Source organism: Sclerotinia sclerotiorum, genomic scaffold (genome assembly GCF_000146945.2).
Source record: "Sclerotinia sclerotiorum 1980 UF-70 scaffold_9 genomic scaffold, whole genome shotgun sequence".
Lineage (NCBI taxonomy): Eukaryota > Fungi > Ascomycota > Leotiomycetes > Helotiales > Sclerotiniaceae > Sclerotinia > Sclerotinia sclerotiorum.
In genome coordinates this window covers 652,764-667,098 of record NW_001820827.1, presented here as the reverse complement: position 1 = coordinate 667,098, position 14,335 = coordinate 652,764, and the positions used below count along the sequence as shown (strand labels likewise).

General features: G+C 40.2%; 4 protein-coding genes across 4 annotated transcripts; 2 read left to right on the top strand and 2 right to left on the bottom strand.

The window, feature by feature from the left end:
* Nucleotides 1-652: 652 nt before the first annotated feature.
* On the bottom strand, nucleotides 653-1,742 carry SS1G_07189 (hypothetical protein; the record flags this gene model as incomplete). The annotated part of the gene is made up of 3 exons (XM_001591693.1): nucleotides 653-1,407; nucleotides 1,580-1,601; nucleotides 1,677-1,742. 3 exons carry the CDS (start codon nucleotides 1,740-1,742, stop codon nucleotides 653-655), a joined length of 843 nt encoding a protein of 280 aa, XP_001591743.1.
* A 2,116-nt stretch (nucleotides 1,743-3,858) lies between these two features.
* Nucleotides 3,859-4,644, top strand: SS1G_07188 (hypothetical protein; the record flags this gene model as incomplete). The annotated part of the gene is made up of 1 exon (XM_001591692.1): nucleotides 3,859-4,644. The coding sequence occupies one exon, from the start codon at nucleotides 3,859-3,861 to the stop codon at nucleotides 4,642-4,644; it is 786 nt and encodes a 261-aa protein (XP_001591742.1).
* Nucleotides 4,645-8,839: 4,195 nt separating this feature from the next.
* Nucleotides 8,840-9,302, top strand: SS1G_07187 (hypothetical protein; the record flags this gene model as incomplete). The annotated part of the gene is made up of 3 exons (XM_001591691.1): nucleotides 8,840-8,890; nucleotides 8,967-9,097; nucleotides 9,164-9,302. 3 exons carry the CDS (start codon nucleotides 8,840-8,842, stop codon nucleotides 9,300-9,302), a joined length of 321 nt encoding a protein of 106 aa, XP_001591741.1.
* A 1,326-nt stretch (nucleotides 9,303-10,628) lies between these two features.
* On the bottom strand, nucleotides 10,629-14,293 carry SS1G_07186 (hypothetical protein; the record flags this gene model as incomplete). The annotated part of the gene is made up of 7 exons (XM_001591690.1): nucleotides 10,629-11,391; nucleotides 11,487-11,912; nucleotides 12,068-12,826; nucleotides 12,953-13,005; nucleotides 13,164-13,306; nucleotides 13,358-13,657; nucleotides 14,248-14,293. 7 exons carry the CDS (start codon nucleotides 14,291-14,293, stop codon nucleotides 10,629-10,631), a joined length of 2,490 nt encoding a protein of 829 aa, XP_001591740.1.
* Between the last annotated feature and the right edge of the window lie 42 nt (nucleotides 14,294-14,335).

Here is a 14,335-nt window from a genome sequence, read left to right as displayed (position 1 = left end):
TCATAGTATTCGTAACTTGTCTGTTGCGATTGACGCTAGTATGCGTTTTAAAATGATATACCGTCATAATTACAAGTGTTGCATCTTACTGGCTACTGGTGTAACGAAAGTCTCAACTCAGATATGCTATACGGAGAAACTGCCAATTCTATCATATGTATGTAGACATAAAGAGGTGCCATCCTTACCATCTGAAAAGCCATCCTTAGCCACAAGATTGTTTTCACTCGAGTAAAACCAAGTAAAATCAAGTAAGATCTTTCAATATTGTTTGAAAAGGGAAAAGTTACGATGAAAGGCTGCTCTCGATCAAGACTACCCATACCGTTTCATGGGAAACGTTGGTGCAATCGCTCGGAATTTAGTTTACTTTTCATTGCGCCTAATAGAGGGGCTAGATCTACCACCAAGTGACCAAGTGCTGCTACGTGGTTCCGTGAATATCCATGATACCCCTTAACACCGATACTTTTCTACCGGCATTTCACACTCATTGTACTTTAACCTTCCATCGAACGGCTCTCACATCCATCTTCTATAGCCTAGGGAACCGGTCATACTTCCATGTTGTGTTGCACGTCTCTGCCCCTCCACGCTCCACCGTCCACCCTTTGCCCTTCGCCCTTCGGCCCCGTCCGTTCCCTTGTCCCGCTCAACCCCTCAGATCACTTAGTTTATCAACATAGTACGCAGGTACTACAGGAGCATTATCGGCCTCCCATTCATCTTTCTTAGACACTCCAGTCAATACAGCTAGGGTACCTCCCAGTTTACCCTCAATGCCGAACTTGATATCTGTATTCAGTCGATCGCCAACCATACATGTCTTCTTACGATCAAATTGAAATTTACCTTCAATAGAATCCATCATTGCTTGATTTGGTTTGCCTAATGCTGTTGGCTCTTTTCCTATCATATTGATCAATGGGATTGATATAGATCCAGCTCCAGGAAAGAAGGTATGGTTTGATGGTAAAGTACTGTCAGTATTCGTGGCCAGAAATACCGCGCCTCGACGAAGATAATGGTAAGCATGGCATAGCTTGAGATAATTGATATGAAAGTCCAAGCCAGCCAAAACTACACCAACATTATCATCGAGTAATGAACCATCTGCGATCCCTTTATAATCCTCTGGGGTAATGTCGCGACGATAAGCTGGATCTGTTCCTCCGATATACTCCACACCTTCTGTCTTCAACTCTGTTTCAATACCAGTTTCACCTAGAACGAAGACCTTATTTTTGGGTGCTGGAAGTTTGAGGATTCGAGATATGTAAATTGCGGAAGAGTAGGCCGAACCGAAAATTTCATCAACATTACTTGGTATACCAAGAGTAGTAAGTTTTTTCTGATATTCGGCTCTCGATTTCGTCGAGTTATTCGTTACAAAGACAATCTTCTTGCCTGGAAATATTTATCATCAGTAATCATCCAACCAACAGAGTTTCCAAGTTAACCTTTTGATCTCAACAATTCCAAAGTCTCGACGGTCCCTTCGAAGAGATGATCCCCGGACCAAAGAACACCTTTTGTCCATTAGCATATCGTTATTGTGGATTATAATCATGGCATATACCATCGCAATCAAATAGGAAGACCTGAAGAGCGAAGAAAGTCAGCGTTGCCCTACAATGTTGAAGCCCTGAAGCCGTTGTAGAACTGACTCAACGCACGTCGAATTGATCAATAAAATCATTTATGGCAGATTGATCGCCGGTAAGATATTTTGGAGAAGCCATAGTAGAGGTAGGCAGATATGAAAGGGTATCTTTGTGCAGAATTGAATTAAATGCGCGAAAGCCAATGGTAGTTGATTTCTTGACTCAAAATCTATGGTAACCTCAGGTACAGGAGCTATCGGAGAACCGGAGAAGATCCGAGAAATCAATGACCCCGCCAAGAGCACGTGAAGTAGCATGGACGATCAATTGGCGGTACCTGATAGGTTCAAGTATGACGAACCGCCAAGTGCGGCAGTGGAATTTCTCTTTGGATAGCCTCGTAGGGCGAACGGATCACAGCGGGAAACACAAGAAATTTGATAAGGAGAATGCCGATGAGATGGATCAACGGGATGTAGGGCAATCACTTCTCACATCTGAATTTCTGCAATGATTTAGGAGAAGATAAGGTCAAGTTAAAGATCTGTCAAGCTCTCCTTTTTACGCGGGACAATCGGATCTGTGTGTATTACTCTATCTAGCAGCATCTACATTGTTGCAAAAGACCACAAATTCACCCCACCAGAGCAATATTTTTGACGATGGAGGGGTAGACCCGCGTAAGAGAAGTCTTTGATAATGAGCGAGTATATTTCTAAAGTGGAAATGTTGACCAATTGGCTGTTGAATCCCTAGCTGGTACAACATACACATATTTCGGTGAGTTGAATCAGCCAAAAAGTATCGGTTGACCACAGACATTTATTACTCCGTAGAAAGAGGAGATTGCAAGGCAAAAAGCCGTCGTAAGAAAGGAGCCGTTTCAACCTCACACACTCAAGATCCGTCATGCATGAATTGAGTGAATGCCCAGCTGGGCTTTAAATGAGTGGACCTAACAAATTGGGCAACGATGAGATGCACAACACCTTTGATAAACAAATATCGGTGAAACAAGTACCTAGGTAATAGTGAAGTACATACCACTTCTCGGGCGATAGATAGATAGCTGAACGGCACAAGATACAAAAGGAGAGAGAAAGTTTCTATAGTTGGATAGGCTTGCAGATTAAAGGGGATTGTATGTGCCACAGATCTTCAAGGCGTTGGATTTTCTGCTGGAGGTTATGAAGGACAGGTGAAGACATTGGTGCCACAGTATCTATTTCTCCCGTGTGTTTTGGATGCCTTCTTTTGCCTTGAGATAAATACGGATAGGAGAATGTGAGTGAGTACTTGGCTGAAGATGTTAGATATTACAGAGTTAACTAGTAGTAGATTAGTAGTAGATAGTAGATATATAGATTGAATCTTCCTCTTTCCCAATTTGATTTCTGGACCCCAAGTCAATCCCATTCCATTCTATTCTATTCACTTCCACTCTCTTCCATTCAACCCCTTCACTCCCCTTGACTTCAGACTCAGACAAAGTTTGAAAAGTCGGGTCTGATTTTGATTTGTTTCCTGACTCCGCTACCGATGTTTCCATTCCATTTACCACTCAGTACAACTCCATTTCCAAATCCATTGCTGACTAATTGATGAGATAAGCACATTTTCTTATCTCTTCATCGAATTGAAAACAGCGTCATCCTGCGGGGCTTGAAACACATGAAAGTAATTTCCGATTAAAACCTTGACGATCACTCACTCACTCTCACCTCACTCTCATTCACTTCAAACAAATTTCACAATTCTCGACAACGAACGATAATAGTTCATTGTCTAATTCATATTATTGAGTTCAATTAAAGTAAGTAAAAATTACAGATCATTATTAATTTTTTTACACAAGGAGAAGGGTTTCTTATAAAATCATCCCTATTATATTTAATTTTACTTATTTTCAAATAAAACCCTTTGTTTGCTTATCCCAGCATCAGCAATCATCGTTAATAAACTATCGTCATCGTCAAATAAATTGTTGCAAGCAAATCTAATGCGCCGCTTTCAGATAGAAGGAAAAAAATTCCACTTATCGACAACCCATCAAAACCCCCACCATCAAAATCAAAACCTTCTCTACTCCGCTCGCATCACCCACAATTCCCAACCTTCCAAATCCATAAGTCTTATTTTTTAAAAATAGGAAAAAGGCCACTCACACATACTACATCCATCCATCCGTCCATCCACACAACTCACGATACCTCCCACTCACCCGTCCACACAAAAATCTAAAACCGTCGCAAACATGGTTGGCTCACAACCTAACCTCTTCGCCTTCCCATCCGTCGATACCCTCGCCACAACTCTACGCCAATACATCGTACAAGCACAAAGCGCCGGACTTGCACGTCATGACGCCTTCAAAATCGCCGTATCTGGAGGTTCTCTACCCAAAACCCTCGCTGCGGCTCTCCTCGCCCCATCACATGGTCCGGAAGATACTATCCATTTCTCCAAATGGGAAATCTTTTTCGCAGACGAAAGAGCCGTTCCTCTCGATCATGAAGATTCTAATTACGCATTATTAAAGAGCGAATTACTCGATAAGATTCCCGCTGAGTTGGGAAAACCTACCGTTCATCCAATCGATACGGCGCATTTGGATGATGTACAGGAATTGGCAGATCAATATGAACAACTTCTCGTGCGCAGTTTTGCTTCGAGAGATTCGGTCAAATTACCGATTTTCGATCTGTTGCTCTTGGGATGTGGTCCGGATGGTCATACGTGTAGTTTGTTTCCCGGTCATGCATTATTGAGAGAGACAGATGCTTGGGTTGCGCCGATCGAAGATAGTCCGAAACCACCGCCAAAGAGAATCACACTTACATTACCGGTTGTTACCCATGGAGTTAAGATAGCTTTCGTCGCAACAGGAGGTGGAAAGAAGGAGATCATGAAGGCAATTTTTGAAGGAGGAAATGGATTACCTTGTGCATTGGTTAATGAAGGGGCTAGAGAGAGGTGTAGTTGGTTCGTTGATAATGCAGCAGTCGAAGGAGTTAGTTTCCCAAGGAAAGGAAGTCTTTAAACTGCTGGAACACTTAAAAGAGCGGGCATCTTGCTACCGTCAACATTTGATGAGATATGATTATGCAGTGGAGGAAGATAAATGAACCGGTGGCTTCTTTGGATCTGGAGTTCAAAGCAAAGATATGGATGGTGTTTCAAAAAGAACCAAGGATTTTTCTCGAGCAAAATTTCTTTAGCTTCTTTTCTTTTATGTTTCTTTCTGTCTACTGTGTAGTGAAAGAACATATTTGAAAATTGATATTAAATTACTAGCTTGCCTTGTTCAATCTTAAGAATTTTGAGTTGCTTCAATGATTTTTGGTGATGATAATGGTAATGATGATATAAAGAAATAATTATTCTAATAATTATCTTATATATTCATTCATCTTTCTTTTTCTATTATCTAATTACTCTCTCTTTTCCCATAATCTTAGATTAGATTACTATAAGAATATCTCTCAAGAAATTCTCTGGATTATAATTTACTTGTAGACTGTTACGACGGGCTACACAACTACCATCACATGACCAATGCACGTGATCAAAAGTGATCAGTAGTGATCATTAAGGATCACTAAGGATCACGGTATAAGTGATCGCTGGTGATCATGAAGGATCACTAAGGGTCACGGTATAGGTGATCACTGGTGATCATAGAAGCATGAAGGTCTATATAATCAAGATGGATTTCCTTTGTATGGAGCTTCGTGCTCAAGATCAATCATTTAGTATACTCTACTATTAGTTACGAATTGCATCATTGTCATTACTTAAGTCCCTGCCTGACGCCTAGTCATAAACCACTTCGAGAGCCTAGAGCACTTCCACGTGATCTAGACGGCAAACCTCGTAACATATATAAATCTTATATAAATCAAAAATTGAAATTTCAATCTTTAAAATATTAATTAATAAAAGTATAAAAAATCTAAAAATCTCAGAATCTGTTTATATTTATATAAAAATATTGTAATTAAAATTTGAATCAATTTGATTTATTAATTATTGAAATATTAATAAACGGAAAATGTTATTTTTGATATAAAAATGTGACGCCTCACACCTCCGGGTCACGTGGCATGCCCCGTTTGTATTTAATCATAGGAAAACTCTCTACTCTTGTTTTCCTTCTTCTTTTCTCCTTAGCTTAGTATTTTCTAATACAAGATACTTTACCCAGTATTCTTGAGTGTGACAAAAAAAGTGGCCGAGATTAGGGGTGGCCGAGAAGTGAGGTATTAAACTTAATCAAAGATGAGTACTTACCTATTATAGGATATCCAAGTAAATATTCACACTATCAATTACCCTCCTACTAAAGTAATACATACTCAGGTCAAGGAGCTTTATTATCTCTGTCTCAAATATCAACAGTGGATAAATCATAAATCCAAGAATTGATACTCGTAACACTCAATACAGAGATTTGAGTTTCCTAAATAAGATTTACTGAATAATTAGATATCATCTCTTACTACCTACTCAAATACAAACGAAGAAGAATAAGAATAAGAGTTCATATTAGACATCCCATAAGAAATCTTTGAGAATTCTAGTAATTATAGATTGAAGATTTAAATTCATTTTACTTCATTTAGAATTTAATGGAGATTCCTCTGATAAAACACTGGTAGAGCCAGCGAGATTTGGTTTTATTGGATTCTTTTGGGATTAGTGATTATTAGTGACATGATGGATAACATCGCTTGTGATTTCTGGTTGTTCAATCGCGCTATCAAACTAATACGCATCTTCTAGAATAACAGCTAACGTGGGCTGTAACTTTCAGCATATCTATGTCAACATCGTCAGAGAGATAGTATCCCAATATTTCAGCTCGAAGGTGGTTATTTTAGATTAAGTCGCGGCGGCTCGATGAATGCTAGTTCTATCATTAGCCTCTTTCTATATAGTCTCGCCTGATGGCATTAGCGAGGTAGATGATGAGCGGATCGAGCTTAAGCGACTTGCTGTAGCGATTTGATGGTCTTTATAGATGGTGAAGCATATGCACATGGTGTGGGTATCTAATGACAGTAGAGAATGCGGGATTGGAAATGGATTTTGCATGCCGGATGTCTCGTATTGGATACTTGAGGAACGTTCGCTAAGGTTTAATAGCATGGAGTGAGCATGCGGAGGGAAGAGCAGTTAGGGGTGCAGGAAATTGCGATGGTAAAAATCTCATCATTTTGGTATTTCCTATCTTCTTGTATTTACAGGATGAATAGTGAGGAGATTGTTATTAATCATTCCGTCTGTTAGATATAAAGAATACAATAATTAATATTCAGTGAACCACACTCGCATTTTGGAATATCCTATAAAGAAGCTAATAGAACCGGAGATTTAGGATCTGAAATAGTAATGGCAAATGGCCCTAGGCAGACAAATCAACATACAAGGAAGAGAGGAATATTCATGATACAAACGATGGAATAGCATAACCCGGGGGAGGAAACATTACAACTCAAAATAAGCCCCTCAATTGTTAAAACCTATTGAAAGAATCAAGTACAAATGTGCGTTCGGAACCATTGGATTTGGGTATGTGTTGACCTCCTGGGATCTTGGCAGCATATGCATATATATTGCATGATGCATATAAGGAGCAAACAAAACTCAACCTTTAATTCATTCTTTCCTTTTCGGTATACTGTTTGTTTGCTTTCAATATTTTGATTTCAAAGCACTTTAATTCCGAAGGCTGAATATCTAACCTTATTCCTTCATTTTTTGAATATATACTCGCAGCTTAACTGCTTAGCTAGAGAATCAATCAATTCAATCTGATGCTCTTTCTAGTCTCAATAAACCCAATAGTATGGCAGATGAGTACTAAAAGCTTCAGAAGGATTTTTTTTCGGGAAGAATATCTTCTGAATATGGAAGCTACAAGATATCATCAGAAGAGTAGCTAAAGCTAATTGATTAAAGATCCACAGTAATACATATTGAAATGACGCCAGCGGTAGAAAGTTGAAAAGGAAGCGTATTTCTCAACAAGAATGAACTAGAGATTGCATGATTGTAGATAGAATTAAAAAAATCTCAATATCTAGTTATACCTAGAGATTGAGAATGGGATACCGTCAGCTCCAGGGACAGTCGCTAGGAACAAAGAATTGAAAAAGATAGGAGAGAATTGCACTCAGGATTCTAATAATCTGGATGGTCTCAGGTAGCAACACCCGAATTTGCTTGAATTTTCGGGCATTTGTGGATCTTTGAGTATCATTCAAGATTTTGAGTACCTAGTATGGTTAACTGATCCAACAGACAAGATCTCAAACACATTTGTGTTCCTAAACCGTGGGATGCATAAGCTAGATCAAAAAACGGTACTTCTCTCAAAAAGCATAAGAGCAAGCGAATCTTGAGTAGATGAAGTATGGTTTCGCGGTACCCACGCTTACCACTTCAATCAAGCCGGCGTGACGTCACATCAAACTCATGACCCCCTCTTGATAGAAAGAGCTATACGAGATACAATCCGTGGCTACAGACTTGAATGAATTTATACCTAGCCTCTATTTCATTACTAGAAATGAGATATCCTGTAGTGTAGACACGACTTCCACCCTCCTCATTGCCGAACTGCAATACAGACTATTTAGAATATGAGTTCAAAAGATCGGATGTGAATTCTTGAATGCTCAGATTCATTTTTGTAAAAAGCCACTATTGCTACTCAATAACTTGGAAACTATACATCGCTTGCCCTTGGCTTTTCAAGGAATAAAGTACCTAGAGTAGGTTACATATATATTCAGATATAAGTTCCTAGTGTGAGGGATCTACTTGAGTAGATGCATTGAGTTACCGAGCTAACTTCACTTGATTAAGCTTTGATGACATTACCACTGTATGGAGCCTCATTTATATTTTGGAAATATCACAAGTAAAATGGACAAGAACAGTTCAACGCAGTTGTGGTTTCAGTCTTCAGGATTATGATAATGACGACCTAAGACTACGCATGATCTGATTAGAAACTAGCTTAATAATCAGCTTTCCATCAACAAACATCCATTGGTAAGTATCCGAAGCGGCCGCTGGTGTCTAAATTTTCACATCATCAACGCAAGGAAAAATGTCGGGCCGAGCCAACATGAATTGACCCATCAGATAAGTATTAGGAAGATATAAAACAACGACCCCCTTCCAATAGACACAACACCACCAAAACCAGCTCCAAAACCAGATAAATAATGGCATCAATCCTTACAATCACCGCGGGAGTTGCCGCCGCCGCATTTCTAGTAAGTATCTCTCCCCTACTATCCACACCCTATGAAATAAATAAATAAATAAATTTCTCAATTCTGACCTCACCAGGGACGCGCCGGCCTCGTAGCATTTCGCAAATCACGAGGAGAAGCCGTAGGAGCACTTGGGAAAGCTTTTTACAAGGGTGGATTTGAACCGAAGATGAATCGCAGAGAAGCTGCGCTCATTTTACAACTTAGGTATGTGGAATCTATTCCTCTCTGCCATTTTGTACTGCCCAAACTAATCGGCTGTTTTTCTCAAAGCGAACGACAACTTACTAAAGAGCGCATACGAAAGAATCATCGTACTCTGATGATGTTGAATCATCCGGATCGGGGGGGCTCACCATATCTAGCTACCAAAGTGAACGAGGCAAAGGAGTTTTTGGAGAAAAATGGTTGATCTTCCTGATTACCGCGTATAGTTCCCGTGGGTTTGGATAGATTCACCTTAGATTAGGTCGACGATTTGCTATTTTTCGACTTCCATATACTTCAGTTGTTCGCATGCTTTCGATTTTTGCCTCTACTTTGTCGGCCGTGTTCCTCTCGATTCGTGCGCACTCTTCTGGGATTTGGTATGATTCGATTTCGTTCCGATCGAATTCCACCACTATTACGATTACTTCTACGAAATTCTACATATCCTCTCCATCTATCTACGCGAACAAAGCTTGCAATCTACAACACCTTATCCAGTCAGTCACATCTCTTCCGCTTTACATCTCTCGATCGAAAAAAATCCAGCAATCATCAGCAACTCAACTACCCAACCCCGGATTCTTCCTTGTACAGCACTCTCCATATCTTCCTCGATATCCCACAAAATTCTCGAAGCACCTTCTTCACAATTCTCCTCAAAATAGCATAATAGCGAATGGCGTTTATGTATTATATTGGCAGTGCGGTGGCGAGGTGATTTCTATTCATGAATTCATGAATCCATGGAATCCACGAATCTTCGATGAATCAATATATAGATGTATGGATTGATCGATTGATTGATGCATGGATGGAGGGATGGATGGATGGCGTTTAACTGTACATTACCAGTGGATTGATATCACAATCTGAAATCTCCTCTTTTACCGTTATATGAGAATAAGATCCCGCATTTTCACTCTCCTACCTGTATAGGAATGGATGGATATGAACTTTTGTACTCTCAGATATGAATACTTCTACACTCTGTTGACCTGGTCATGATGAAGATGAATGTCAACACAAAGCATCCCAATTAATCCATAAAATCTAAGATCTTAAGATTTATTCCATGCTATGTATGTATGCTACACTATGTAATCCTCGCAACACAATGCTCATGAATCTACTTACTACTCGCTGTAATAGAATTTCAAGAAATCCATCCATCCATCCGTGCGTGCTCGCTCACTCGCTCATCTGGTGACCATACCATGCATGCATACACAATGCACAAAAAGCAACTGAATGAAAAGAAATCTCCACGCGATCCCAACGGAATGCTCTTCGCTGCGTTCACACACACATCATTCAAGTAGATGAAATCTAGTACGAAAAGAACAAGACAGAAAAACAAAAAGCCGCAAAAGCAGAAAGAAAACGAAGTGTGGTATGAATATCCATGCAATACTAAGTAAGTATCTATCTCTCAACGGCCTCAATCGTCAACTGAAGAAAGAAGATAGAGGATAGAAGATCCCATGAATCTTCTTAGAGACGAAGCCAAAAATAAAAAATAAAGCTCCAACTACCACTTAACCCTACGATTCCTCTTTGGCGCATTTGCCGAAAGATCCGCGGGGATTCTGCCTTGTTCTTGAAGTTCGGCAAGTGTAGCATTTTGCATTGATTTTTCAAGGCCAGTGATATTGATATCGGTATTAGTGGCAGATATAGATGTAGATGTGGATGCTTGGCTGATGGGGGCCGGGATAGAGGTAGATACTTGGTCTGTTGGTGTTGAGATGGAAACTGCTTTTGTATCGTGAGTTGTCCGATCTCGACTCCAATCACCTCCTGTGTGGTTATTAGACGTTGATTGCTCTTCGGAGTTGGTTTTGATATCAGCAGCAGACTGAAGACTAGTATTGATGCTAGCTGATGCGTTAAGCTTCATTACTGGGCTTTTATATCCGCTCGAATATCCGAATTGATCTGCAGGTATAAGTGCTGGCTGGATTCTAGAAGCAGAAGCGGAAGCAGTATTAATATTTTTATTCTTTGTCGGAGTAGCAGGTGGTGTTCGCCATCCTCCTTGATAAGCCTGGTTTGAGCCTTGAGTAATACCAGCCCAAGAAGTAGAAGAAGTAGCAGTTGCTGGTTTAGAGCCATCCCGCCACAACTCATTTACATTTGTCACCTTTTTTCTTTTACTCGCGGCTTTCATGGCAGCATCAGCTGCTTTCTTGGCATTTGCTTGCTCGGGTGTGATGCGATCACCACCATCACTACCATCAGAGGACCAACCTTCTTCACGCTCATAGGCCATTTCTGCTGCTTCTTTGACAGCTCTATTTGTTCCACAAGTTAGTATACTGGTTAAATTAAATGAATCGGGGTATGATAAAAACTTAGAGAGCAAAATGAAGTTGATATCTTGACATACTCGGAAATCCTGTCTTTCTTCAACCTGTCTTTCTCCTTTCTTTCAATCTTCCTATCTACCAAATGCTTACAAGCAATTCCCAACATAGCTTGCAATGTATATACGGCATCATTACCTGCATTATGTAAATTCCAAGCTGTAACGCCAATCTGGTCAAGGATATTAGACAACTTGGTTGGATTTGGTTCCCGTTGTAAAGCTCGCCACATGAGAGTGGTATCACAACATTCATGTAGATTGAGATTGTTGATTTCATAGCCAATTTGACGGAAGAAACGAATATCAGCATCGACATCGTGGCCGACGAGAATGATGTTACGTTTCTTATCGGCGAGTTCGACAGAAGGAGAAGGGTCAGAAAAAGGATATTTGAAACAGGTGCCAACTACATGAGGTGCGTCGTCTCTAGAGATGAATTCGCTCTCGCTGTTCAGGCATAAGTGTTAGTAGTTGCCTTTATATAGGCCTCGAAGGGAACCTGGTGTCTTATAGTCTGGAATGTGCAAATCCTCACGCTGAAATACAGAATGAAATGATATTGGGAGTCACAAGGGTTTTTCAAAGAAAAAAGGAAGACATACCCAAACTCAAATTTTTCGGGACATCCCTGAACATGCTTTGTGTTATTAAGATGCATATGTTCTTTGATGCGGAAATGTCTTGCACGGATAGCCTTTCTCCAATTCTTTCCAAGCACACCCGGTTTCATGTTAGCAATATCCAGAACATCCAAAGTAGCAATGCCAATCTCTGTAACGATGTTGTTGTTTAGTTCGTATGCTTCAACATCTATACAGATGAAAACGACGGCGTCTTCCATCATAAACTTTGTACGCTCCTCCGGATCGTAGAATGTATTGTCATCGGATGTAGTGTGATCTGTGTCATTTTCTGAACGTTTTCGCAATCCGAGATAACGCTGAACACGCTTAGTAGAACCTCTCCAAGATCGTTGCTTGGCGAATCGCTCGACTTTTTGCTTCTCCTTATTCTGTGCTTTTTTATTCTTTGCGGTTATATTCATAGCAGCGACCTTGGCTCTAAAGGCCTCAAATGATGTGTCTACGGGCGGTTTTGTGATGGGAGGTTCGCCATCAAGCTTGTAGTATCGCGGTGGAACGTTTTCCCTCAACTCATCCGCCATTTTTTTGTTCAATGCTCGACCAAGATATCTGGGGTAGGGAGTGCCGTCTCTATTAAATACCGCCTCAAATGCCCCCTTGGACCCGAGAGGAATGGTAAGATTTATACCAAGTGATCTATTAATAACAGCCAAGAAGTATTCAACTTGCTTAGTAGGAACGAGGAATATCGGGCTTTGATTTGATTCTTCTTTTAGTCTGTATAGGTAAAAGCTATCTGGTGTCAGAGTGAGAGCAGGGGATACATGTAGAGATCCGACAACTGGCTGTAACAACTTTGAGATCAAAGAAGTCAGTGTTGAGAGACAAACAAGACTAACTCACAAATCCCAAGTTTGAAAGTAGCATTTACCATTGTTGAAAAAGCGATCCGTGACCTGAAGACTCATCAGCATATATATGGGTTTAAAGAGCTGGAAACGTGAGGAGATCATCGAAGGATCAAGTGAATGATCTACTCAATAGGACGATCGACGATCGACCCCGCAATATATATGACAAAGGGACTTGAAGAGATAACAATTGAGTCTCTTACCATCGGTCTATTACCGTTGCCAACATATTGGTAAGGATACTGAGTTACAGTCTTCCAAGAACAGAAACTCTCACCCGCCGCAGCAAGCTGACCATACTCTAGAGTTTTGTACTCCGGAAAGTCATTAGAACCCAACTCAGGATCTGCACTTCAAAATTAGAATGTCCCAACAAAGATGATACAATATAACATACAAAGTAATGGCGCCGATGATCCATACTGATTCTGATTCATACCAGCTCGCATTCTAGCGGTCAAATTCTCCGCGCCATCCTCCTCTGCATCTTCTTTCCACTGCAGCTCACGAGCATTACTACGTTTCTTCGATTTCTTCGATTTTGATACTCGAGTAGGTGGAGTATTATCCTCTTCTGAAGTACCCTCGTAGACATGATGAGCTGTAATTGTGAATCCTTCCGGGAGCACGAATGCATCTTCTTCCCCTTCAGCTTGCGTTTCCTCCATATTAGGGATATGGTAAACTTCTTCTTGACCTGTCAGAGCCCTCAGGCGATCAATTAGATCAGACATTTTGATTGAGATTTTCGACTGTTGTATTGATTTGCTTCAGGAAGGTGCGAAATTTAAAGGTGTTTGATGGAATAGGAACTAGAAATAGCAACTTACCAAGTAAGCTTGCTTACTCGGCCCTCGATTTTGGATATACCCCGCTATTGATATTCACCTTCAAACTATGCTTTGAATGCTAAGTAACTCCTTACAATTTGATAGATTTCTGACTAGAGTATGGTATAAAACACTATCGATATCATGAAAGTGACATTGATTCTCTGGTCCCAGCCTTCGTCACCTGACGTTACAGCAAAACAAGCAAACAAAACTTAAGTGGGGACTGCCTCAGGACACTCTACCAGTTTAATGCATAAAACACACTTCTTCAACAGACCTACACATTATCTTCTCAAGTTAATAGATATATTCCTCAAAAACAAGTACCTAATTGATATTTGATTCCCATTCATGAAAATATCTGTACTAATCTGAAATTGTGGAAATGTTTATCAGTTAGTTGTGAGTAACCATATCCATCCTCCGAAGCGAGATCAGAGAACCTGTGACTTACATTCTTTACAGTCATTAAACAACCAGGTACTTCCCACAACGGCCATTATAAAAATTAAAAGTTATCAAAGTGACCCGCTATATGCCCA